At 54.2% G+C, this 26,758-nt stretch overlaps 2 protein-coding genes across 6 annotated transcripts in view; one reads left to right on the forward strand and one right to left on the reverse strand.

Moving 5' to 3' along the window:
- The first annotated feature begins 5,768 nt into the window (after nt 1-5,768).
- RARA (retinoic acid receptor alpha) overlaps nt 5,769-26,758 on the forward strand; it is a 48,596-nt gene continuing 27,606 nt past the window's right edge. Inside the window, exon 1 of one of the 4 annotated variants that reach the window (XM_054457896.2) lies at nt 5,769-5,886. The gene's annotated coding sequence lies outside the window, so the exon portion shown is untranslated. Of the gene's footprint in view, nt 5,887-14,776; nt 15,001-26,758 lie in introns of those variants that run through there. The other 3 variants (XM_063656827.1, XM_054457895.2, XM_063656826.1) reach the window with 3 other exon arrangements.
- Nucleotides 11,756-19,067, reverse strand: LOC134738743 (uncharacterized). 2 transcript variants are annotated; one of them, XM_063656830.1, is made up of 2 exons: nt 18,884-19,067; nt 11,756-15,303 (listed from the first exon to the last, which is right to left on the reverse strand). In XM_063656830.1, exons 1-2 carry the CDS (start codon nt 19,009-19,011, stop codon nt 14,841-14,843), a joined length of 591 nt encoding a protein of 196 aa, XP_063512900.1. In that variant the 5' UTR covers nt 19,012-19,067; the 3' UTR covers nt 11,756-14,840. The 2 variants fall into 2 exon arrangements, with proteins under 2 accessions (XP_063512900.1, XP_063512899.1); XM_063656829.1 differs by having other exon boundaries at nt 18,875-19,067.

Below are 26,758 nucleotides of genomic sequence, written 5' to 3' on the forward strand. Positions count from 1 at the left end.
TGATTTGTTTGGGAGATTGCTGTCCTTTCATAACTGAAGCAGATGCTTGAAATGTAAACCATGTGTGATATGAATGATCTGAGAGCCAGTGACCAAGTTTGCTTTTCCCTAAGCTCTCCTGCTGCCGCCTCTACCTTTCTGACATGGCCTTCCATTTGGGAACTTGATATGTGTACAAGTGATCTGTTGGCCACTGTTTCATTCATCCTGACCACTGTATCCTTGTAATGTGATCTGAGCTACAACAGGTGGTATGGGATAGAGGCAAGGAAAGCAGAGAGAGCCCTCTGAAATGAACACTACCCACTGGTGTGTGTAGCACAAGATAGTCTGTAGGCATGAGTCTGAATGTCACTCTTACACTCCTTTACTAGAGTATTCGTTCCCTCTGAAGGTAGTTTGAACATGGAAACACAGTTCTATACCTAGAAGGTTGGAAAGTGTCTGGGACTATAAGGGTTAACAGGCATAATTGCAAAGATTGTCCGAAGGCTGATGGAAAGCAGAGACTGAATGGGATTGAGAACAGATGCGAAGCTTGATTTAAATTACATTTTATTGGATGCTGCAGCCTTAAGAGACGTGACTGCTTTACAGTTTGTTTCCACACTGTGGGCAGCTGCTGTCTGTTCTGTGTCCACAGTAGGATCCTGCCCAATAAGGAGCAGCCTCCCCACCTCGTTGTGTTTGAGGCTTGGCGCCTTCCTCTTAACTGTAGGGCTTGAGTCAGGAACATGGCTTGACTCGCAGTGGGGCTGCTATGTATCCTCCCTGGCTTCCAGCCAAAATCACATTGGTAGATTCAAAGGGGCCAAATTTCTTTCCCCTCTATCTTTCTCTCCCTTTCCCCTGGTTTTGGAAATAGGGTTTTCTGTCTACTGATTTGTTAGTTTCCTTTTCTTTACTTCTCCCCTCACTGTCAATTTCTAGGTCATTGCTGCTCTTAGGACTTTAGCAATTGGAACAGGGTTGGTTCTGTCAGTGATGCGTGAAGCAGACTTAGTGTCCCTGCTTGGCTTCCGCTGCCCTTGTGGGAGCAAAAGCTGATGTATGTTTGTCAGTAAAGTCTTAAGTGTAATTCAGACTGCTGAGGAAGAAAGCCCTTTCCTTGCTGGCTTTTCTCCCTGAAGCTGAGAGCTTCAGGAAGGTGGTAGGAGTTTTAGTGGGATGGGATGGGATGGGCTTGTGGTTAGCAGTTTTTGCCAGGATCATAGGCTGCTTCACTTAGAGTAGTGGCAAAGATGCTGACCTACATTCTTCCTTTTGAAGGTGATGGAGTGTGTGTCTATATCCTGGTTTATCTCTCCCCCTCACCCCAAGGAAGCTGATTAAGCTTCCATAGAGTGTCGGGTATTGCCATGGAAAGAGCATAGACAAAATAAGTTGGTGTGTGTTTCAACCCCAGAGCTGCCACAGACATTTCTGGCTCAATGGAGACTTGCCTGTGGCTAGCTAACTCTGCAAGAATGTGTGAGGTCCAGGCTGGGCGTGGTGGCTCACGCCTGTAATCCAGCACTTTGGGAGGCCGAGGCGGGCGGATCACCTGAGGTCAGGAGTTTGAGACCAGTCTGGCCAACATGGCGAAACCCTGTCTCTACTAAAATAAATTAGCTAGGCATTGTGGTGTGTTCCTGTAATTCCAGCTACTGGGAGGCAGAGGTTGCAGTGAACCGAGATCGCGCCATTGCACTCCAGCTTGGCGACAGAATGAGACTGTTTCAAAAAAAAAAATGCCAGGTGTGGTGGCTCACACCTGTAATCCCAGCACTTTGTGGGGCCAAGGCGGGCGGATCACTTAAGGGTCAGGAGTTCGAGACCAGTCTGGCCAACATGGCGAAACCCCATCTCTACTAAAAGTACACAAATTCACCAGGTGCCATGGTACACACCTATAATCACAGCTACTTGGGAGGCTGAGACAGGAGAATTGCTTGAGCCTGGGAGGTGGAGGTTGTAGTGAGATGAGATCATGCCACTGTACTCCAGCCTGGGTGACAGAGTGAGACTCTGTCTAAAAAAAAAAAAAATGTGTGAGGTCTAAGCTACTCAGAGATCAAAAAGTTGGCAGGGCCTTATTCTCTCTGCGCCCCCCCTTTTGCATTGCTCCCTACCTTTACTAAGTGTCTCTTTGAATATACATCAAGCCAGGTGTGGTGGCTCATGCCTGTAATGCCAACACTTTGGGAGGAGGCAGCAGCGGAAGGATTACTTGAAGTCAGGAGCTTGAGACCAGCTTGGGCAACATAGTGAGACCCCCTTACCCTTCTCTACCAAAAAAATCTTAAAAATTAGCTGGGCATGGTGGCGTGCACCTGTAGTCCTAGCTACTTGGGAAGCTGAGATGGGAGGATGCTTTGAGCCCAGGAGTTCAACTTAGCATGGGCTATGATCACACCACTGCATTACATCCTGGGTGACAGAGCGAGACCCTGTCTCTAAAAATAAAAGACAGAAAGCAGATACACCAATAAGAATGAGAAGTTGGGAATAAGTTGTGATTTTTTTTTTTTTTTTTTAGATGTAGTCTCGCTCTGTCACCCAGGCTGGAGCAGTGGCGCGATCTCTGCTCATTGCAAGCTCCGCCTCCCGGGTTCACGCCATATTCTCCTGCCTCATCCTCCTGAGTAGCTGGGATTACAGGCACCCGCCACCATGCCCAGCTAATTTTTTTGTATTTTTAGTAAAGACGGGGTTTCACTGTGTTAGCCAGGATGATCTCGATCTCTTGACCTCATGATCCGCCCGCCTCGGCCTCCCAAAGTGCTGGGATTAGAGGCTTGAGCCACCATGCCTGGCCGGTTATGTATTTTTTAAATATCTTGAGACGTGTTACCTTGACTGCTGAGGGAGGACAAAAGAGAGCCAAGATTGAAATTTTATTTACATTTGTATCTGTCCCTAGCAATTAGTATAGTGCCTAATACCTGGTAGGTACTCAATAGTTGTTTAACAGATACATGAGCCAAATAAGATGCTGCCTTTCCCTCCATGGTAAGAACAGTTCTAAGCTGAAGGTAAACGTTAGTGGTACTTTTGCACAGAGGTGGAGCAGGCCCCTGCATAAGAAGGGTGCTCTGTCTTACAAAATGTGTCTTGGCACAGTTTTGGAGCATTTATTAGCCTCACAGATGCATTCCAATCACTCCCTCTGATGTAGTGGCATTTTGCTTGAGGCAACTTCCATGTTGCTGGTGGGACGCTTTGGCTATGAGGGGAAGAGTCTTATCTACAGGCTGTGAAGAGGGCTGCCTGTCTGGATGTTACTCAGTGTGGCTAGATTGGCCAGAAGCTGGGTCTCTAGGCAAGAGTTTAGGGAGGAGCCCACCTTTGATGTCCCACTTTTTAACTTGGGGCAAGTTGTGATCTCAGGTTCTTCCTGAAAAGATAAGGTACCTTCTAAGATACCTTCTCTTAAGCTACAAACAGTGCAGGTCTTCCTCTTAGAAGAGGTGTGTTCCATAAGGGGAGAAGGTGTGCCCTCTGGCTTCCCCTTGATTTTCAACCCCAGCCCCAAGGCACTGGCAGTGGAAGTTAATTGGGTGCAAGGGGCTTGGGTAAAGCCTGAAGACTGGTGAAAGGAGAGAGCCAGCTTCGTTTTTTAAAAAGCTCTAATTGAGTTCTGAATCAGCCTCACTCCCTTTGATCCCTCCTCTGTTTCCCACACTGCCTAAAAGAGCTAGATCAGCACTTTATAACAAGGGTGCGCCTGCTCCCCGCACCGCCCCCCTCTCCTGACGCTCTCTGCTGCCGCCATCCACTGCTTGTCTCCTTCAGTTAAGATAATGAAGATGCTGAGAGATAAAATGTGTATTTAATAAGGGTGGGGGTAGGGCGGCGGAAAGGGGCAACCAGGGCCTTCCCTAGTTTGGGGCCTCGCCAAGACTTAAGCTGAAAGCAAAGCTAGAGTAAGACTTGGCCCCAGGGTGTGGGGGTTTCTGGGCCTCAATCCAGCTGACTTCACTGCCTGCTGTTTGCCCTAAATTCCCCCACCTCCACCCTCTCACCCCCACACTGCTTTCTTCTTGCTCCCAATGGGAAAAAGGACTCCTGCTTCAACTTTCTTTTCAGCTGGTAACTTGGCCTTTGGTGCAGTGCCCCCCACCCCAGTGTCAGCTGCAAGGTCGGGCTAGGGCAGCCCCCTCTAGCCTAGGCCTGTAGAAGCTGTGGGTTCACAGTGGGGGGTGAAAAAGCTGGAGTTAATGAAGACCAGCTGCTAGTCTGGGTTCTGCCTACAGCTAGCTGGAGGCCAGCCTTTGGTGGTGGTTGATGGGGGTGGGGTGACCTCCATCCATGGGCACAAGGATATCCTGTGGCAGCTAGCCTTGTGCTCTCTGAGCTTAGTTTTATCCTTAGTTTATAAGAGAGTAGTCTGTTTGCTTCTTCCCCTACTCCTCTCCTCCCCAAATAACACTCAGCTCTTATTGAACTTTATAACTGTAGTGGTGGCCCAGCTGAGATCTGAGGATCTCCAAACCCTTTTGTAAACACTCATTAACTGCCTGGGAAGAACGAAGAGCCCTGTTTAACAGCTGGGAGAGAACTGAGGCACATTAGGGTGAAAGGTTTGACCTAAACTCACCCCATGGACTCCACCCTGGGGCCTTCCATCCTTAGTCCAGCTCCTTTACTCAGTTCTTCCTGCAAGACAGAAAGAGGTGGAGGCATTGCTGGTGTCTTCTCCCCTTCTAGGGAGAGGCCATGCCCTCTCCCCTCAAGTCTGTCCCTGACTTCCTCTGGCCCTTCCCCTCATGACGTTTTCCCTGCTCTGCTGCTAGAGATATGTGCAACTCTCCTTGCAAAATGTTCTCAATCCACAACTTCAGAATTCTTATCCAGCTTTCTCTTGCCCATCTAGCCCACCAAACCTGAATTCTCCCTTTTGAGCTACTGAGAAGACTGGCTATACTAAACTGAATCAGTGACCTTGAAGTTGATCTGTTGTATTGAGGTCCCTCTGCCCCTATATTTATCCTAAATGGTATCTAGGAAAATATTCTCTCTTTAACTTGTTTATTCTGGTCATAAAGATTCGGGACATCACTGAGGGCTGGGTAGGGGCACCAGTTGACCTCTAGGTTCTACATCCGGTTCTTCCACTGACAATTACCATTTCCAGTAATAGATGTAACCCAAAGTTCTTTTTTGTTTTTTTCTCCTTCCCTAACCCCACCTGTTTATACTCTTGCCTATATATGTATATTTGCAGACCCCACACGTTCCCAGATACACATGCATTGGTCTTACATGTTTCCCCTGTTTCCAGCTGCCATCTAAGTGAGCCTGCACTTTTTACATGCTGAAAATCTTTTTTCACCCTCGATGGCCTCCTAGGCACTTGGGAATAATTGGGAGGGATGAAGGGAGTCTTGCAGTCCATGAGGAAGAGGACAGAAGTGAGCGCCCAACCAAAATGAATGCTCCCTTTCCAAAATCTCTAGCTGAATGCCTTAGCAGGAGTGGCAGGGAAAGCGATCTTAACCCCACCTCCAGCACCAAAACCTAAATCCATCTGCTCAGGGCAGGCAGGAAGAAATGTCCATTTTCTCCTGTTTCAGGTCATCCTATCCTCGAGTTATCCATATGCTGTGTATTTGAGACAGGGAACTCTTCCTGTCCCCAGCCGATGACCAGACGCCCATCTTTCTTCCAGTGGGTTATTTCTCCCCCATTAGTCCTCCTCTCTGCGCCCGCTGACCCAGTCGGGGCTGGTGGAAGAGGGCGGGGAGAGCCTTCTGCTTGGCGAGTGGGCTTTAGGACCCAACGGGAACCCGTGCCTCTTGCAGCAGCCTAACCCAGAAGCAGGGGGGAATCCTAAATCGAGCTGAGAGGGCTTCCCCGGTTCTCCTGGGAACCCCATCGCCCCCCTGCCAGCACACACCTGAGCAGGTAGGACCATGCACACCCCTTCCCAATTCTTTGGCCGCCTTTGACCCCGGCCTCTGCTTCTGATCTAGCCGTTTCCTTCTCGCCAGTTCTGGCTTTCCCCATCCCTCCTCTCCCGTCGCTCACTGTAGTCCTGGGAGGTGGGAGCCTGGGAACAGTGGGGTGTCTGAAAGCTTAGAGCCCTCTGCACCCTCCAACACCCTTCCTGCATTTCTTCTGAGGCAGTTCCCATTCTCTAGCTAAGAGTGGGGAGTAGGGGGAAGGTCTGCCCAGGCCCCACGCCCTTGCACCCTCCTTTGCAGTATTGCCTAATACCCCTTCCCCCACCTCACCTAGACTGGAGAATTGGCAAGTGCTGAGGTAACAGAGAGAGGAGAGAGCCAGAGAGGGACCTGAGCTTTCCCGAGGGATTTCTTTCTTGCTTCCTCACCCAAAGAGCTCAGGACTTTGCCCCTACTCCCTACACACCTTGTAGGGGAACTAATGTCCCCTTCCAGGTTCATCTCACACTTGGGTGGCTAAAGGCTTTGCTAGAGGGTAGTGGAGGTTGTGAGCATTTTGGTGAGCTTTTCTTCTAGGAAAGTTCTTTCAGCTTAGAGCCCCCATCCCTGTCAACATCTCAACACCTGCTGCAGAAGCCCCCACCCCACCCCTGTGTGTGTGTGTGTGTGTGTGTAGGGACAATGTGATTGTAAGATCTAGAAGCTTTGGATAGAGGTGGCTGCATGCATTGAAGGGGAGGGATACCAGAGTGTGGCCCAGGCCAGAACAGGCTCAGTCCAGATGGCTAGGGAAGGGGGTGTGGACCAGATTGAGGAGGTCACCCAGCCTTGCCAGCTCCCTGAGCTCCTTGGCTTTCAGAATCTCAGGCTCCTGGTGTTTCTCTAGAGCTACAAGGTCCCCAAGCTTCTGCCCCACTACAGGCTCTCTGGGAGAGGGCTAGATGGCACCTACTGTTTACAGTGGCTTATTTTTCTCTCCTGTGGTGGGCAGAAAGGCCCTGCTCTCTGAAGATCTAGGGCATGTCATTCTGGTTTGGTGGGTTTACAGGAAGGGTGTACACTTTGAGTTACCATGTGTGAGTGTGTGTCTTGCTTCTGGGGGTAGTAGACTGGGGAGGGGGGTGATAGAAGAGACTGGTCACACTGAGGGAACTCCTCTAGCTCTCAATGTATAATAGGAGTGGGTGGCATGTCCCCATCTGGTAGCTCTGTCTAGGTGTGGGGTGTGCTCTGCATTCTTCCATGGCTCCCCGGGTCCCCTAAAGGTTGGTTTTGGAGGACAGGGTGGATAATGGAGTGGCTTCAGACTTCGTTCTGGTCTTGATCCAACAAGGAAAGTAGAGATTCTGACTGTGAGCAGCGGACTGGGAATCAGAGGCCTGAACTGGAGACTTAGCCTGGTTACTTAACTATGTGTGTTTATATAGGTCTTCCCCTTCGCTAAGCCTCAGTTTCTCCATTTGTAAAAATGGCTATCAGTAGCAAGCAGGGACATTGCCACTAAAACCACACAGATAATGTATCATAAAGCTCACTGCAAACGGTAGTAATGGCTGGGGGGATCTAGGATGGAATCCTCTTCCTAAATCTAGGTCAATCTCTCTGCCTTTAGTTTTCTTCCCCCATCCTTTGCCCATCTGGGGGATGGAGGAACTAGGCAGGGCTATTGCCTCGGTTACTGCAGAATTCCGCTAATGCAGGTTGTAACTGTTACCAGAGCACCTGTGGTCACAGAGTACAGATCTCTCCACCAGGCATTTCTTCCTCTGGGGCCCCATACTTGCTCCCCTGAGCCATGTCTCCACCTTCCTTCTGCCATCCCTGCTTGGCGTCCTTGTCTCTCTCTCCCCTGCCCAGTGGCCTCCTTGTCCGGCTCACTGGGCAGGAGCCCTAATCGGATTCGACAGCTGAGATATGTGTGGCGGCTAAGAGCAGGCGGGAGGGAAGCCAGTGGGAGGATGGTATGAGGACTGCCCCTGGCACTGCCCCGGCCTCCCAAGCACCACCTTGGGCCTGCTGATTTCTTACTTGGCTTGGCCCCAAGGAAGGGGTGCCAGAGGAAGCTCAGGAATGAACAGGCTGGGGTCTGGAGACTAGGAGAGCAGGAAACACACCAAGGTCCTCAGGACCTGGTTGATATTTGATGACCTTAATGTCAGTGTCTCTGACTCTGACAAGGAGGAAAGGACAGCGATGAGCCAGGCTGACCCCCGCCACCCCATTCCCATAGCCCCGCTTTCTTCTCTCTTCTTGTTCAGAAATGTGTTCACTTTGCCTCATCTAGCCCCTTTGGCCAGTACCTCCTTGTGGGTCACATCTGGGAGCTTCTGGGGGTGCCACATGTCTGCCTCAATCTGGATTGTTTCCTCCCCTCCAAAGTATTTCACTCTCTCTGGGCTGGGCGCCAGGACTCCTGGGTTTCCCGCCTGCCTGTGGTGCAGGGCTCCCCTGCAGGGCTCCAGAGAGTCGCTTAGCTGGTTTCCTTCCTCCCGTGTGGGGAGGGCCTTCCCCTAGGGCTGGGAGGTGTCAGGAATCCCAGGTGGGACAGGGGTGGGGGCACAGTAGCCTCTGGCACTGTAGCACCCCAGCTTCTCCCTCCTAGCCTCTGACTCAGCTTGGGGGCAGCACATGCCCAGCCTGGCAGGCATGGCCTATTCTTGCCTCCAGGCTTCTGTCTTTACAGAAGCCTACATCTCCTGCTCTCATTTTTTAGCTTTTTTCCCCATGATATCTGGGGGTGGCTGTCGAAATCCCTGGTTTTGGGGAGCAAGGGACTAACATAATTGAGGCTGGGGTACTATTTTGTCTTCCCTCCAGTTGGGCCAGGATGAAGGAGACTATCACAAACTTCCCCAAGACAATTCCTTCTGCCCTCAAAAGACCAGTCAGTGGAGCCAGGCCCTGCTCTCTGGGTGCCCACAATGTGGTTGGCACTGATTTGTCAGAAATTGGGAAGGTTTCCCTCTAGACCGCTTGCCTCCTTTCTCCTCCTCCCGCAGGGTAGGGGCAGCTCTGTGATTGCAGGCACTTATGGGCAGGCCTCCCCCTAGGGAAGGGGTGTGGGATGCCCCCAGGATGGCCAAGTTGGCACTAGCCCCAGGCTGGAGTGCTGGACATGATTCTGACCTGGGAGTTAGTGGGGGTAAGGCAGGGCATGGGCCTCCCTGCCCCCCTCATTTCCTGCTCTTTGGGCAGCTGTGGGCGAGAAAGGCTGCAGGGACTATTTTTAGTTGGTCAGTCCCCTGGCAGGAGGGACGTGCAGAAAAGCACGGGGCAGGCAGAGGGGCTGGCCAAGGTGAGGGTAAGCAGGCAGGCAGAGGAGTGAGGAAGGGCCAGAGGAGCAGAAGACAGAGCAAGGAGGCATGGGGAGCAGGGGCAGGATCTTACCCAGAGGGGCCTGACCCAGGTAGATGGGCCAGGCTGGACTGGGTGGAAGAGTCCTGGCACCCTTCAGGGTTTTCTTTATTCAGCTGGACTCAGAGCTGGAAGGGGTTTTAGAGGCTACCTAGGCAATCCCTTCCGCTTGCAGAGAAGGAAACTGAGGCCTAGAGAGAACACTCAATCAGTCATTGGCTGTGTTGAGACCTGAACCCAGGCCCTCCCTTTGCACCATTTTTCTGTTGTCATGGTTCCTCACCACACCTCAATGTGCTTCCCTCCCCTACTGCAGCAAGGAGGACCACGAGCCAGGCACACCTGGTCCATTTTCCCGTCTGCTTGTTTGTGCAGGGTCTCTGAAAATCCCAGCTTGGTTTGTTTATAAGTCTCCATGTGGAGAGAGTCTGTGTCCAGGCTGGAAGGAGGTCAGAGTTGGGTTTGTTTGGGTGGCCTGTGGCCACTGGTGTGAATGGAGGTGCTGGACAGGCTCCAGCAGGCTCACAGGCTGGTGAGCTGTGGGGCTAGGAGACACCTTACAGAAGGGACATCTAGACTCCCCAGAGCCTTTTGTGAGCCCTCCTCCTGCCCTGCCCAGGACCTGTGGGTCTTGGTGGTTGTTTGCCAATCTCCCCAACAAAAGAAGGGAGCAGGGCTGAGGAGTGGGGAGATTACCACTGGCTTCTGATCGCTAGTCAGAAGGAGGCCCCCTCTGAGGCCTGGAGGCAGGGAAAGTTGGGGCAAGTTGGGGTGTGTATAGGGAGAAAACTCAATGGAGAATTGTGGTCCCTCAGAATTCAGTCTGCTTTCTGTCTTCTGCCTCAGGCTCTCCCCACGGGCCACCATGTTGCACAGCTGCAAGGGGAACCATTCCATAGACTATGATGTGAATGGCACCCCCTGGGGTTGTTCAAGGCCCTGCCTGTGTAGCCACACGTGGTACATCTGTCTCCCACCTTCTTTGTCCAAATTAGTTCAGACCCACCTGGAAGGAGGTGTTCCAGACAGGCCTTAATCCAACACCCTCTCCCCTACCCTGCCTAATGCCACTCAACATCTCCTATTCCTCTGCTGCCCACCCCCAACACACCAAGCAAGTCATGGTGCACCACCAGTTGTGGTGCAGGAGCCCCTTCCCTTCTCTCCACTCAGTTTCTGTGTCTCTTGGGGTCTGATTTATCATGCCCCCCCATCAGGCCTACTGCAGTGTGTGAGAAATCAATAGTGCAAATGGATTGAGGCTGTTTAGCCTGTCACCTCCCCTTGGGCCCCACCAACTCTTCTGAGACTTGTGGAGTTGCTCAGTCCCCTTCTGGCTCAACATACGCATATTTAGTGGTTGTAGCCAGAGCACTGAGCACAGGAATTATTCTTTCTGTTCGTCTCTGTCTCATTCTCTCTCTCTCATATACTGGGCTGGTCTTAGCATGACAAATACTCTTGAACACTTATTTTCTAGTTTGGGTGGAGGGGCTTAAAGGGCAGTAGGCTGCCAGCCAGAGGTAGGGAGGGAGGCAGGTGGGTGAGGGATACGGCGGGTAGAGGGGTGGGGTGGGGGTGGGGACTAGCTGGGGAAGGGATTGGGTGACAGCCCACCCCATCAGCTCTGGTAACTCAATCCCTGCACCCCACCCTCCCAATTTCCCTCCTGCTCAACAACTTCAGCAGCTGCTGGCAGAAGCAAGGCTGGCAGAAGTGTGTATGAGTGCATGTGTGTATGGGGGGAGAGGGTGAGAGGGGCTGTGGGGGCAGGGAGTGCTGCCAGGACATGTTAAAGGAGACTCACAGCCTGGGTACAACTTGGGTGGCATGAGGAGGTGGGGCAGGTGGGAGAGTGGGTGGTGAGTGATGGGCAGGCTGCAGTGGGGGCAGGGCAGCCCAGGGGTCTCACAAAACTTGTTGGCACTGGAGCGGGGCCTGGTGTGGTGGGGGTGGGCAGTGGTGAGGGGGCAGGAGCTGGCACAGACATTGCTGGCCCCAGAATGCTGAGGCCCATTCTTCGCCAGGGGGCGCATGTAACCATGGAGGGACAGTCTGCCCCTGTCTCCAATCCTTGGGCCGTGCCTGCTGGGCATCACAGTCTTGGTGGTGACTAAGTCACTTCTGTCCTGGGGCTGGCAAGGTGCCAGGCTCAGCTCTTCTCGGTAGGTGAGTCACTGCCCTGGCATCTCCCCCGGATGCAGCTGAGTCACCCAGCCATGCCTGCTAGGCAGGTGGGCACCATGCTTGTGGTGGGGGTGGAGGGCTATGTGTGCAGCCCCCAGTGTCTTCTCTGATCTCTCTCTGGCATGTCCTGGCCCTACCCATAAACCTGCAGAGCCAGGCAAGGATGGCGCTTCTCCCTTGTGATCCACTAAGGGGTGAAGGAAGAGGTAGCAGGGCACAGAGTGGAGTGATACATGTTTGATTTGGAGTAAGTAAGGGAGGAGAGAGTTGAGGAGGGAACATTGATTGGATTATATATATATATACATATATATACACACACACACATATATATATTTATTTATTTTAACAAAAAAGAGACAGGGTCTTGCTATGTTGCCCAGACAGGTCTTGAACTCCTGGAGTCAAGCAACTCCTGGAGTCCCATCTTGGCCTCCCAAAGTGCTAGAATTAAAGGTGTGAGCCACATACCTGGCCTGGATTTGAATCTCAGCCCTGCCATTGACAAGCTGTATGACGTTGGGGAAGGCAATTTTCTTTCTGAGCCCCAGTTTTCTCATCTGTACAATGGCAACAGGAGCCTGCCCCTTCAGGACTGTGAGAATCAAATGGAGTGGGACTATTAAGGTACTTGTGGGAGGAGCTCCTGTTGGGATGAGCTAGGAGGCTTGGGAGGGGAAGAGGAGTCAGCTGGAGCTGGTTCCAACAAACTCCTGCACCATGGTCTTGGAGGGCCAATTGCTTCTCATCCTCTTCGGACTATCACTTAATGCTGTTTTTCAGGAGTTTCCACAGGCCGTGAGAAGACAGCCTTGTTGTACTAGAAGTGTGGGCCCTCCTAGGGTGTCTCAGAGCTATATTTTATCTCTTTCGATTACTGAGAACTGCCACTGGCCCTGGTACCTGTCCAGACTCTCTTCCTTCACTTCCTCTAGTTTGAAGAGGGATGGGGCTCAGACTCCTCCCCCAGCCTATCTCCTGTGTGCAGGGAAACAGTAGGCCCCAAGGAGTGTCCTTCCTAAAGAGTGAGGCGCCCCGAGCCTGTGGCTTTTCTCTCTCTGCTAGTTTCCTGCTGCTCCCTGGGTACCCTTCTTTCCTCCTGCATCAGGGTCCCTGGTGGGAGGGGGTGGTGGAAGCCCTGTTATGAGCCCAACACAGCTGGAGTTCAGCTGCTGCTGCAGATTGAAGACTCCTGGTCCCCCACCTGGGGACCTCTCCTGCCTTCTGCAGTCAAGCTTGGGCCTTGGACAGGTGGTACTGGTTGCCCTGGACAGGAAGGAAATGCCCCAAAGATGTGCATGCTATGTGTTTGTACACACGGGTGCTGGTCTTGTTTGAGTGTCTGACCCCTGCTGGGGGTGGGTTTGTGTGTATGAATTTTTCCCTCATCCACACATGGGGCTACTTCTGTGTCTGTGCAGAAGTGTGCCCCACCCTCTGCTTCATGCCCTTGTCTGCGCACAAATGTGTTTGGATGTACTTGTTCATGCATGGATGTGCATACATGCGTCGGGGATGTACACATCCCTGCCCTGAATGTGCACGTGGAAATGCATTTGTACCAGGATGCCTGACCCTATGATGGCAGGTGTACCTGAAGGTCGTCCCACTTGGGAGGCAGTGTAGCTGTGTGCATGCATGCTTGCATTCTTGTGTCCATGAGCCTTCCCCTCCAGCCTCAAGGAAGGAAGACCGGTAGGATCTAGGTTGGGAGGTGTCTGTGGGCACTGGGGGTGGGCTGGCGCTGACTCCAGTCCTGGGCTGGTTCTCACCTGGGCAGAGCTCCCTGCTGTTGGCGGGGCTCAGGCTGGAAGGCTCTTGGGGGAGCGCGGCTGGGGGGTAAGGGGTTAAGCGGTGGCGTCCACATCTGGGAGCCATTGGCGCATTCCTGCCGGCTGAGCGCATGTTTGCGGATGAATCTGGACAGGACAGGGCGGGAGGGGCTGGGCGGGAGGTTCGCACCGGCGGACGGAAATCCAGACGGGAGCGGGAGACAGCTCCGGCCCAGCGGGCGGGAAGGGGCCTGGGGAAGCGCGGCCCAGCACTGCTGGGGCAGTTTCCCGTGCGCCGGCCCTCAGAGCAAAGCGTCCCGCCATCCTGGCTTGTCCTACCTTACCATGGCTCTTGGGCTAAAGTCAGGGACAATCAGATACTTCAGTTCTAGACCCGGCTCTGCAACCGGTGCGACCGTGCACAAAACCCAGTGCCTGCTCTTGGACTCTCTTTCCTCGTCTGTAAAGCGGGGTCCGTCGGACCAGTGGGTCTGAGAGCTCTGCCACCCGGTCACGCTGAGATTCTCCTCACTGGGCTGGAGGCCTGGGAGTGCAGCACTTCCCCTTCCAGTGGGAAGTTCTGTGGGGGCACTTGTGGCCACTTCTCTGCCTGGGAACAGGGCGAGAGGGGAGTATTCTAAGCAATTCTGCTTCCCCCTAAGCCCGCCAGTGGACTGCTAGCGATGGGGACAGGATCCTCCCAAACAGAGAAGCAGGCTGGGAGGGGGGTCATGACTGTATTGGGGACTGGGGGTCTCTCAGATGGAGGGTGATTTAGATCCTGTCCAGCTGGAACATGAACAAGAGCTTTCCTGGCTTCTCCAGACTTGTTCGAGAGAGAGAAGCTTGAGTCGTTGTCTTTGAGCACGAAAGGGTGCTCCTGGGCGCCCCTACTGGAAGATCCAAAAGTCTTGCCCTTTGAGGAGGAAAGTACTTTAAGGGGGCTGGGAGGGTTGGGTTGAGCCAGAGTTCCTAGGACCTACTGGAGCTGGAGAGGTGTTTGGGGAAAGAAGAGATATACTTGCGGGAGATCTACTCCTGGACTTTTTTTTTTTTTTTTTTTTTTTTCCCCTTGCAGCTGAGATAATTAAGATCCAGGGAAGGGAAGTGACTTGGTCAAGGTCACACAGCTCTCAGTTCCAGCTGGTCCCTAGAAGAGGATTATAATTATAGGATTCAGGGGCTTGACAGCTAGGGCAGGAGTCACCGCACTCACTTCCATATTATGCCGCCGCCTCACTTCTCAGGTTTAGGTGTGGGTGTGTGTGTGGTTGAGGGGAAAGGAGTGTAGGATACCACACGCTGCGGTCTTCTCCACCGAGCGCTATTTTCATTCTTTCCGCAGAACCTCACCCCCTTCTTGCTCTGAATCTTCGGTTCTGGGTCTGAGGGAGGGATTCTCCCAGATTCCCACGGTCCAGTCTTCAACTAGGAGCGGCTCCTTTAAGACTCGCCCTTCCCGGGGTCTATTAAGGAGAGGCGGGGGCGGGCGTGATCCTGTAGATCCGCCCCTGACTGGTGATTGGTCGGTGGGCGGGCAGGGCGGGCCTGAGGGACAGGGCCTCCCCCCACCTCTGCTCCGTACCCTCCGCCCCTTCAGTCTGGGGCTCCGGGTAAAGTTTCAGCCTCCGCACGTGACTCGCTATGGCCGCTGCCGTCGCCCCGCGCCCCTGAGCCGCGGCCCCCCGGACGGCTCCTCTCCCGGGACCCCGCACCCTGATGCCGAGCAGCACCAGGGCGCCGGGTTAGGGCAGACGCTGTGCTCGCGGGCACCCTGAACGGGTTGCGTCCCCCGCTGCGAGGTAATTCCTCCCCCGGGGATTTTGGGGAGCCCCTGGTTCCTGCAGGCGTCGGGGCCCCATGTCCTGCCCCAGATTGGCGCTGCGGGAGGGGACTGGGTACCAGGAGGCTTCCGACGGGAACCCGGGGTTTCCTGGGCTTCCCATCTCGCTGCCGCCGTGTCCAGGGTGGGGGAGCCCCGTCTGTGAGTCTGCCTGCGCCGTGTCTTCGCGCGCAGCCTTGAGGCGTCTGGGGCCGTCTGCTGCGCGTGTCCCCCGCGCTCGAGCTGTTGCAGAACCGCCGCTGGGAACTTCTGTTCTTTTTCTCTTTAATAACAAGCAAAACAAAAAGACTTGAATTCAAACCTGTTTGGGGAGAGATCGGATGCTCAACGGACTAGCCCCCTCTCTTTTTCCCTCCTGTTATCTGAGCTGCCCTGTGGTTTGGGGAGAATCAGCCAGGGGGCCCACTCCCACCAGAGGGAGCCGGCCGGGGGCGGGGCCCGTTCAGCTGGTGTCCCCCGTGGAATTAGGGGAACCGTCAGAATTGGGTGCGGGAGCCAATGCAGTATGTGTGTAGGGGTGTTCCTGGGTCTTGTGCCACCATGGGGTGTGGGAACTTTTTGGGGTGAGGGGAAGACGGAATAGACTGACTTGTCGACTTTGCTCTGCTGAGGGTGTCTGGGACCTGGTGCCACCCACGAGGCTTGGAAGCTGCTGGCCAGATGTGTGTGTGTGAGCCTGTTGTGGGGTTGGGGGGACGGCTGGGAAATGAGCTTGGCTATGTCCCCTCGTCTCCTCTCTGGGCACTGCCCTATTGTCAGGCTGCTCCTTGCGAAAGGAAAGACAGGCCTCCAGTGTGCTAGGGTGGGGATGGGGACCAACTAACCCGGAAACCAGACAGAAGAGCTCCCCAGCCTTGGAGATGTTTCCGCACCCTCCATCCTGTCTTGGATCAGATGCCCAGTGTGATGGCCTGGAAGGGTACCTCCTGCCCCCTCTGGCTCTGTCTTCTGTAACCAGGTTGCCTTCTGTCTGATGGCTGTGTGCACATATGTGTATGTAGATATTCTTGGAAAGGATTGTTTCTGAGAACACCCCCCGACCTCGCCACCCCCTGCTGCTTACCCCAAGGATCACTTCTGCCCCTGACACTCCCCCTCCTCAGTTTCCTGGCCAGGACATTCTGGGATGTCTCTTATACCCTTCCCTGGTTGCAGTCTTCATAGGGCAAGATTGTTTTGGGGGAAGTGGTTCTGCAAGGACCTTCCAGGTCTTCCTAGGAAATTGGACCTCAGGCCCCAAACTCTCCTACAGGGCTCTATGAAGAGGCTGTGCCGGGGAAGCCCCAGGTTGGAGTGGGGGTGGCTTGGAGCCTTGGGGCTTCCCCTGGAGGGGGCGGGGGGGCGGGTGGAGATGAGGCTGGGGGAAGGAACAAGAGAAAAAATATTTGGAGTTGGTTGTATGATGCTTCTTCCTGGAGGAATAAGAGGGGGTGGTTGTGGAGTCAGGGAGTTTGTGGCTGTGAAAGATGGTATGCTGGAGGGAGCTGGGACATCAGTACTGCCTGGGAGTCTGGACCATGTGGTGTCCTGAAAGAGAGGTCAGGAGGGTCAGACTGGAGTAGGCTCTTGGGAGCTGAGGATCTTGGATTTGCAAGGATTTTGAGGGTGTGATTGAGTGTATATGAGGTGTCACTGCAGGGGTTTCACCATCAGACTGGCGACGGTGGCACAGACGCAGTGGCAGTTCTGAGAAGATCCTGGGGTTGAAATGGCTTAATCCTGGCCACCTCCTCCTTCCTATAGCCCCTAAATCTCTATCCCTTCAGTCTGACCCTAAATGCCCCGGCTGCCACCCTGGGACACCTTTTTAGTCCCCTTTCTACTCCCAACCTTGAGGCAGCCTGGCAGGAAGCCAGCTGTGGGCAGCCCCATCCTGATCGCCCATGTGCCTCCCCCGCTGGGCACAGTCACCCACACATGCCATGACGTGGTTCCTGCCACCCCGTCTAAGTATGGGGGAGAGGACATTGTCTGAGTGGCCCCTCAGGTCTGTTTTGGGGACATTCACCCAGACCCCAGCTAATGAGTGCCCCTTCCCCTAAACCATTTAGTCTTGGAAGCTGACTCTGCCCTCTGGGACCTTTCCTCCCAGGCCACTCCTTGCTCAGACTCCAGTCTCAGGTGGGATGGTCCTCAGAAGCGTGTGATGTGAGGGTGCGGCCTGTCCCAAAATACAAACCCCAATGCCCAGTTTCCCGTCCTTTTGGAAGCATGGGCAGGACAGGACTTAGGCTAGGCTGGAGGGGTAGGTATGTTTTGACCTCTGTGGGGTCTATTAATATTTGGGAGCACTGCCTGGTATCTGGGGTGATAGGCGTCTGGGGATGGTAATCCTGTCCCTGCGACAAATAAGCGGGGTAATCTCTGCTTGCTCAGTACCCACACCCATCTTGTGTCGGTAGTTTTGGGAGTGTGGGAAGCTGGCAGGGCCCCTGGCAAGATGACCAGGGTTGTCTTGACTTACTGGGTTTCGGGAAAGGAGTATGGCAACTGATACCCCGGCTCCCAGGGCTTTGGCTGAACATTCTCTCTGACGCCTGCTGTCTTTCCTCCCTCTACTCCCCTCTCCACCCTCTGGCTGCTGTCTGGAGCCCACACGGTTTGTGGGGGGATGCGCGGTGGGGGGCAGGGCCTGGATCTCCGTGTGTGTCCAGGGAGTATTCTCGGAATTGGCAGGATTGGCTGAGGGTGTCTGGGTGTCCCCGCAGGGTGGGCAGCATGTGGGGACCTGGCCTAGTGTGAGAATGTGTCAGCGTTGGTGTGTCTGTCCCCAGTCTGGCTCGGGTGTGGGTGTCTCGGGTGTGGGTGTCTCTTGCTTCGTCTGGATCTTGCCTCCCGCTCCAGTCCCGCCCTCCCCTCACTCCCCGCTAGCTGGGACCGCCTGCTTGCTCTCCCTCTCTCCCCACAACTGGAGCCTCCCTTGCCTGTTCCTGGAATTTGGAGAGGAGGAGGAGGAGGAAGAGGCAGGCAGACAGACCTCCCACACTCTAGCCCGCCCACCTGGCATCATGGGGAAATGAAATAGGTGCTATGGAACTACATTTTCCCTGGCTTCCCTAGACCCTCCAGCACACATCATGAGGGCCAGGGGCCAGCTCTTATGGAAAGGCCATGGGCTGTCCACCCCTCTGGCCAGTGACATCTCCTTCTACTTAACATCCTGCCCCAAAGGGCCCCTGCTGGACCTCCAGGCACCACTGTCAGCCTGGGGAGCCGTTGGGGGGATTAGGCTGCTGCCAGGCTGGCCCGCACCTGTTGCCAACCCCAGCCCTATAACTGGAGCTTGCTAGGGAGGGGGCTGCAGAATGACAGGTGTAATTTCTGCAGCTAGTCAACTCCACCCCCCCAGCTGGATATGCCTTTCCCTTCTGCCGGAACAAGGAAAGACTTCCCCTTCGCCACTCCAAGTGTCAACCTGATCTTATGGATGATGCCCCTGTCCTGCCTGATGAGCCCCACCCCCATCCCTGGCTGCAGAGCTGGGCTGCCCTCCTTCAAGTTTTCAGAGCTGTGCTGCCCTGGCAGGGCTGGGGGTGTGGGGGTGTGTAGATGGGGGTGGTTCTCTGTTAATGTTTTAATTGCCTAAAAACTGGGAGCTCAGCTCTGGGCCAGTGGGGAGTCTGGGTCTGGCTGGCCGCCCGGTTTGAGCTAAATATAGTCTGGGACATCTGCAGAGAAGGGGAGGGGGGTGGAGGGAGGTTCCATTCCCCCACCTTCAGCCAAGGTGCCCTCATCTGGGCGGGCACCTTGGAGCAGTGAGGGGGATTCCTCAGCACAAAAGGCAGGGGAGAGGTGGCAGGGGAGAGGTGGCAGGGGCTAGGCACAGTTGGGACCTTGCTTGCCTGGAGGCCAGTAGATGCCGGAGATGAACCTGGAGGCTCAGGACAGGGCAAGAGTGGGGCACGCCGGGGCTGGGTCCTCTGGCTGTTCCCTCTCCCCACAGAGTTACTTGAGGACAGGCAGTCTCCATGTGTCACTGTACCCTGCAGGCAGTGTCACCGTGACCCACTCACTGTGTGTCTGTGTGTACACACCTACCTTGGAGTGGTTTTATCCTGGCCCTCCCCCCAGAGCCTCTGTCCCCTGGGTCCTACCGCAGGTCCTCAGCCCTCCTTCCCTCTGTCCCTCGCCCCACAGTGAAACCTTCAGCCCAGGAATCGAGACTTGAGAAGGGGAAGCTGCGGTGGGGAGTTCTCTGATCTCCAGTCACGGCAGGAAGTGGAAAAGAGGGGGGTTAAGGGGGGGACCCATGAGTGGCAGGCAGGGAGGGAGAGCCCTGTCAGTCCTGTGACCCATTGTGCAGAGCAAGGTGGGGGTTGGCCCCCTTCCTAGTGGTCTCCCTTCCCTCCAGCTCCAGGTAGGAGAAACCTGGGGGACAGCTGATTCCCCAGGGGCTGCAAACAATCTTCATCACCCCCCCAACACTAAGAAAAAAAATGTCTTCCTGTCACGTGGCTGTCACTTCCTGTCCCACTGTGGTTCCTGGGATGTTTGTTGTTGGTTGCCATGGTGATGTCTGCCGTGGGCACTACCCCTGGTTCTTGTGGGGAAGGAGCTACCCCTCCCCACCAGGCTGGGGGGGTACTTGGGGGACTTGACTAGGGGGTCCTTTCAGGCTGAGTGTGTGTGGTCTCTGATGCCCCAGATTCTCCAGGACCCCCCAGACTTCTGTCTGTGGGGAGGAGTCACTGCCACCTACTCAGACTGAGTGCTGGGGAGACTGTGACCGCATCTGGCTGTGCCTGACTGTGGCTGTGACTTTGTGAGTCTGACTGATTTTGCAGCCCTTGTCCCCACTGGCCGGGGTTCCTCTCGCTCATAGAGATGCCCATTCAGGGAACCTCTGTGCTCCCTATCTGTCCTCATATACAGTTCTGGAGCCTGCTCCCATCCTGTGTTCTGATGGAAACCACCTTCCCCAGGGAGTTTCTGAGGCTTCCTGGACTCCAGGCTGGAGTGTCAAGGGGCTGTGGGGCAGCGTCCCTGGTTGCATGTGTTTGGGGCTGGGGAGGTGGGGGCTCTGCAGACTATGCCTTCCCCTGCACACACAACCTGCACCTGCTTCTCCCTTTTCCGGCAGGCCCTCTTCTCTAAGGGGAAGGCCATGGGGCTCTGTGACCTATTATCCCTACCCCCCTGTGGGCTTCCCTGTTCAGCTGGGGATGGTGAGGGAAAGAGATTCCCCCTAGTTCTAGCCCTAACTGAGTAGGCGGGTGTGGAGTAGGAAGTTGCTGGGGGGGGTCAATGGGTCGGAGCGGGGGTATGGGGCAGGGCACAGTCTGACTCAGGCCTGGTCTGGGGTCAGAGCCAAAAGGATATCCTGAGGCAGGACTTGGGCGGGGGGTGTATTCCTGGATTCCCTGCAGCGTGGGTCCCCAGGGTGGGATGCTGAGAGGGGGCTGGTACCATCTAGTCCTGCTGGCAGTTTTCCCTGGGACTCAGAATATGGCATATGCAGGGTTGGGCTGAGCTGAGGGGAGGGGTGAGGGCTGCTGCAGCCTATCTCCCCACCCTGGCCCTGCCTGTATCGCTGTCAGCTGTCCCCTCATTGTGAGAGAGCTGCGCTTCCTGCTTGGTAGCATGGAGGGGAGGTAGTGGTGAGGGGGACAGCTGCCAAGGTGAGGGTGGGGAAAGCCCCGTGCCAGGCTGGATGTGAGGTCGGTGGTTTCCAAGCTAGGGGGTCCCTTTTTGTCTGTGCACGTTTGGTCCCTCACCCAACAGAGCTGCCTGTGTATGGTCCACACATTTCTGTGGTCTGGCTGCGGCCTCAGTAGGCTCATCTCTTCCTCTTCCCATTTTTTTTTTCCTTCCCTGTGGGTTGGTCCCTCTCTTGAGGCCTGAATTACCCCCTGCCCTTTCACCTACTCGCTGCTTGGAGTAGGGAGGCTTCAGTTCTGGTTCTAGGTGGACCTCTCAGACACCCTGGGCTTCAGAGGTCCTGAGCATGTCCCCCGGGGGATCTGGGGATGGAGGAGTTGGGAGCACAGCCCTGACCAGCAGAGACCCCCACTTCCTCCTCCTAGAACCTGGACTGCCGCGAGCTTGGGTTGTCCAGTCACCCTTTCTGCCTGGTATCCAGTCACTGGTGAGATTATGGTGTGTGGGGGTCCTGCAGCTCTGTGTAGCTGGGGAAAAACCCTGGGCTGAGTGGAGTACAAGCTGTGGAGACATTGGACCTATTCTTTTGGGACAAGGCACTGTGTCTTGAGGCAATGGGCAGTGGTAGCACCCGGAAGTGAGACACTAGGCTTCCTCCTTCCCCTGACTCCCAAGAGGACATGCTTATGTCCTGCACCGACTAGGGCAGATTTTCAAACCAGTCCTAGCTCTAGCAAGGCTGGCCTGGGGTTCTGTGGGGTTGGTGGGGAAGAGGCACCCTCCAGCTATCCCAGCCACCCTCAGGTGATCCTTTTCCAGCCCTCCTAGGGTAGCCTCTTTTAAAATGAGGCTGGGCTGGCCGGGCATGGTGGCTCATGCCTGTAATCCCAGCACTTTGGGAGGCCGAGGCGAGCAGATCACAATATCAGGAGTTTGAGACCAGCCTGGCGAACATGGTGAAACCCCGTCTCTACTAAAAATACAAAAATTAGCTGGGCGTGGTGGCAGGTGCCTGTAACCCCAGCTACTCGGGAGGATGAGGCAGGAGAATCGCTTGAACCCGGGAGGCTGAGGTTGCAGTGAGCCAAGATTGCACCATTGCACTCCAGCCTGGGTGACAGGGTGAGACTCCATCTCAAAAACAAATAAAAAATAAATAAATAAATAAAAAAAAAGAGGCTGGGCTAACTTGGCTTCCTGCAGCCCAGACCCTGGTGAACAGACAGGAAACAGAGGACCCGAGTGGCCGGATTGTAGGCTTGCCAGGGAGGAGAGGGGTGAGAGCCTTGGCCAGAGGGGACCCTTGAAAAAGCGGGGAGTAGTCATTGCTGCTCCCCAACCCCTGTCTGCAGATATGAGGGGCGCTGGGGAGGGGAGAGGTTGTGGCTTTGTATGTATGGGAGTGTGTTTTCCTGGAAAGTTTGTAAATGGTTCTAGTTTTGAATCTACTCTGTTCTGCCTTGCTTGGCCAGCTCCTGGTGGGATAGGGGTCCAAAGGCGGCAGGGCTTTGTTTCTGCCAGGGCTAGAGTCCCTGCTGCCCAAGTTGAGCTTGAGCTCTGGGTGTCATTTGCATATGATTCACTGTCTAGAATGCTTAGGAAACCCCCAGTCTCCCCTTCTTTTAAGCTCCCCAATCCTTTTCCCCTTCTCTCAGCCCCTCTGAGACTACCTGACCTCTGTTTCTTGGGAACCATTGTTTTGGGGGAGACTGGACAACAGAGAGAGTGAATGAGGAAGGGAGGTTGGGGCCAGGCCCGGCTGGGTTTGGGGTCCCCTGCTCTTCTGTCTTGAGTATACGGGAGGAAACGGTCTATTTCTCTTCCCCTTCTCCCCTCCCTAAATCCAAAGGTTTCCCTTTTTTGGTTTGTGAAATGAAAGAAGGGAATTTGGGAATGGATTGTGGTCAGGCCTCCACCCACACCCCGAATATCCCTTTCCCCACATCCCTCTCCTCCGTCTGAGGGAAGCAGACCCTGGGAAATGGCTAATTCTCCCTCCCGGCCCTGTCAACAGATGTTGCCCTGGGTGGGGTGAGGCAAGGGAAAGCAGGCCGACTGCTGAGGGGCACCAAGGTGGTGGCAAGAGGCGTGGGGATGGAGGGCTCCAGTTGCCCGGGCCTCCCCTGTGCCAAGCTCTGGTCTGGGTGCTTTCCAGGACTTCCTGTCTGAAATCGCACAGCTCGTTGTTGAGGTAGGCAGTTCACAGGCGAGTAAACAGATGCTTAGAGAGGTTAAGTGACTTGCGTAAGGTCACCCAGAGTGGCAGAGCTGAGATTTGACCCTTCCGACTTCTGGTTCTTTCTCGCATCTTCGTGGCTCAGAAAGCTCTCACCTTTTTCTCTAGGTGTGTGACTCTGGGGTGTAACGCGTGGGCAGCCAGGGACGCTGATGCTGGGGAAGGGATCCTGGCACCTTCTGAGGGTGAGAGCAGCTCCAGTGGGCAGGGGTATGGGGCTGGTTGCAGGTGCTCCAGCCCCCTACCCCTTTTTCTGCTGTGCTTAGGCTAGGCTCGGTATATTGGAGGTATGGGCCTGTGGTTTTCTCTCTCTCAGGGGAGGGTGCCCGTGGGCAGTGGAGGTGGCTGGCATAGGGTGGAGGTTGGATGTGGGTAGTTTGTTTTCCCTCTCTTTGGTACTGGTTTCGATTCTCTGCCGAGGACTTCTCCACCCCTGGGGGGTAGGGGGCTGGGGCTCAGGTGTCTCTCTGAGGGTCATAGCTTCTGATGGACCTTCTGAGGCAGAGTCTGTGCCCTTTCAGGCCCACCCTGGTCATCCCTGCCCTTGCCCATCCCTGTTCTCTGGTCTTTCTGGCCCTTGGCCTATTTCTGTGACCTTTAGCCCCTCCTGCGGCTCAAGGCCCTCCCCAGGGAGCTGAGTAAATTTGCACTGAAATTTGCAGGCAGAGCTGGGTTAGGCTTTTTGGAGGCTCTGATAGGGGTCTGGGGAGGCCTTCCAGCCTTGCCCTGTAGTGTGTGTGGGTGGTGGGCTGGGGGTGAGGTGGGGGCAGTGGGGATTGAAGTTTGATTCAATTTCAAACTCCTCCGGGGCAGAGTTGAGGTGGCTGTGGTTTTCTCTTCTCTGGGAGCAAGGGTGGGTTCCAGAGGGTCCAGGCTGGACTGAGAAAACTGGCCTCCCAACCCCCAAAGGCTGGGTCAGGATGCCTGGGGTCTGGAGTGATGGCTTTCTGGGCCTCAGCCTGGGTTACGGAGGCCTCACTTTGGGTTAGCTGCCCCTTGGGCCTCACCTTGAGAGAGGCAGGCCTCTGTGGATGTGAATTCACCTGAGTGTTTGTGGACCCAGTGCATGGGCTGGGCCCACAGGGAGGACCTCAGAGCATCTTCTGGCAGAAGCAGCAGGTACAAGGGCCACCCTGGCTGTGTGAGGTCCGGAGAATGTATAGTTTGGGAGACTGTGGGGCTGTGGTTGTGTCTTTGGGGAGCTGTGTACTGGGGCCCATGCATGCAGTTTCTGAGCTGTGTTCATTGTGTGGTGGAGCCCAGGTGTGGAGAGATGGTATCTCCAGGTTCCCTCTCCTCACACACACAGGCTGGGGCTGCAGGCGTGCTCTTGCCCACCCAGATGTTTTCTGTAGACCTGCATGCATGAGTTTGTATGTGTATTTGTGTGTGAGGGTCCAACTGTAGGAACTGATGAGGTTCCGCCAGCCTCTTCTTCCCTTGCATGGCTCCCCTAGCTCCAGTTCCCGTTGTGTGGGGCCCCACAGGAGTTGGGAGGGGGCCAGGGCGGCAGCTGGTCCAGTGGGTGGGGCCCCTGTTCCTCTGACATCAGCCCTCTCAGCCTAGGAGGGAATTGGCAGGGACCTCGGGTAGGAAGGGGGCTCTTTATTCAGGAGTGAGGAGAGAGGCCCTGTGATTGTCATAATGAGTAACAGTAAAAATCATGGTCCAGATTTTACTCCTGGGGCAGCCTTCCCTCCCTAGCCCAGTACCTGTCCCCTCCCACCCTCTCTCCCTCAGTTCCACACAGGCTGGCTGGCTCAGCTGGGCCAGAATTCCTGGCCTCTTCCACCGTGGCCTTGGCAGGAACTCCCCCTTCCCAGGCCTGGTCTTCAACCAAATGCTGGCCATGTGCTTGTCCCCTGGACTCCAGGTTTGAGGCTAGAGTCTGGAGTTCAGAGCTTGGAACCTAGTGTAGCCTGAGCTTGGGGTGGAGTGGCAAGGTATAGGGGGTGTTGGAAAGGGACAGTCCTTATTTTGAGTCTCTGTGGCCGTTTCTTTTCTTTCTTTCCTCTTCTTTTTAAAACAGCTTTATTGAGATATAATTCACATACCATAAAATTTACCCATTAAAGTGTACAATTCAGTGGTTTTAGTATATTCAGAGTTGTGCAACTACCACCACAATCAATTTTAGAACATTTTCATCACCCCAAAAAGAGCCCCCATACCCAGCAACAGTCACTTCCCATCTTCCTCAAATCCACACCCCAGCTCCTGGTAACCACAAGTCTGCTTTCTGTCTCTATAAATGTGCCTATCCTGGATATTTCATATAAATGGAATCCTACAATATATGGTCTTTGTAACTGGTATAATGTTTTCAAGGAATATCCATATCGTAGTATCAGTACTTCATTTTTTTTTTGGCAGAATAACATTCCATTGTAGGGACATACAACATTTTATTTATTCGTCAGTTGAAGGACTTTTGGGTTGGTTCCACTTTTTGACTATTAGGAATAACGCTGCTGTGAATGTTCACTTATAGTCTTTCTGTGGACTTACGTTGTCATATCTCTTGGGTAGATACCTAGGAGTAGAATTGCTGGGTCATATGCTACCGCTGTGTTTAACCTTTTGAGGAACTGCCAACCTGTTTTCCAAAACAGCTATTCTATTTTACATTCCCACCAGCAATATATGAGGATTCCAATTTCTCCACATCCTCGCCAGTACTTGTTATTATCTGTCTTTCTTATTAGAGCTAGCCTAGTGGGTATGAAGTGGTATCTCATTGTGCTTTTTTTTTTTTTGAGATGGAGTCTCACTCTGTTGCCCAGGCTGAAGTGCAGTGGCGCAATCTTGGCTCACTGTCTCCCAGGTTCAAGCAATTCTCGTGCATCAGCCTCCTGAGTAGCTGGGATTACAGGCATGTGCCACCACGCCTGGATAACTTTTGTATTTGTGTTTTTTTTTTTTTTTTTTTTTGAGACGTAGTCTTGCTCTGTTACCCATACTGGAGTGCAATGGTGTGATCTCAGCTCACTGCAACCTCCACCTCCCTGGTTCAAGCGATTCTCCTGCCTCAGCCTCCCAAGTAGCTGGGATTACAGGCACCTGCCACCATGCCCAGCTAATTTTTTAGTAGATTTTTGTATTTTTTAGTAGAGATGGGGTTTCACCATGTTGGTCAGGCTGGTCTCAAACTCTTGACCTCAGGTGATCCACCTGCCTCAGCCTCCCAAAGTGTTGGGATTATAGGTGTGAGCCACCGCACCCGGCTGTCTTTCGTATTTTTAGTAGAGACAGGATTTTGCCATGTTGGCCAGGCTGGTCTTGAACTCCTGACTTAGGTGATCTACCTGCCTCAGCCTCCCAAAGTGGTGGGATTACAGGCGTGAGCCACCGCCCCCAGCCTCATTGTGCTTTTGATTGGCCATGTTTCTTTTTGTCTGTCTCTTTTCTTTTGTCTTTCATATATGTATTTTTCATATATAAATACATGCATATGTATTTATGTATAACCTGTACCCAAAATGGATTTGAAACATCCTCTTGTCCTTGTATGGATATGTTCTTCGTGTTCTCTGTCTTTGCTCTTGTTGCTGCCTATCTGTCTCACTGTGTTATGGAATCTCTGGGTTCATCTCTGTCTCTGTCTCTACCCCATGGTATTATCTGTGCATATTCTCTGGTGCCAGCTGTTCAAACAGGGTGTGGATCTGTATTCACACTGGTGAAGGGGGCATCTGGCCTTTCATCTTCTGCCCACCTCCCACCCCACTTCATGTGTTTTGCTTTTGCAGACAGAAGTATGTGGGTGAACCTTGAGATCAATCTCTCCTTCATTGCCTGGGGGTAGGAGGCTTCCTGGGCAGTCCTTGCCCTCCTACACATCGCCTACCCCTGGACCATCCATGCTGTTAAGCATTGGAGGTGA

Source organism: Pongo pygmaeus, chromosome 19 (assembly GCF_028885625.2).
Source record: "Pongo pygmaeus isolate AG05252 chromosome 19, NHGRI_mPonPyg2-v2.0_pri, whole genome shotgun sequence".
NCBI classification, from domain to species: domain Eukaryota; kingdom Metazoa; phylum Chordata; class Mammalia; order Primates; family Hominidae; genus Pongo; species Pongo pygmaeus.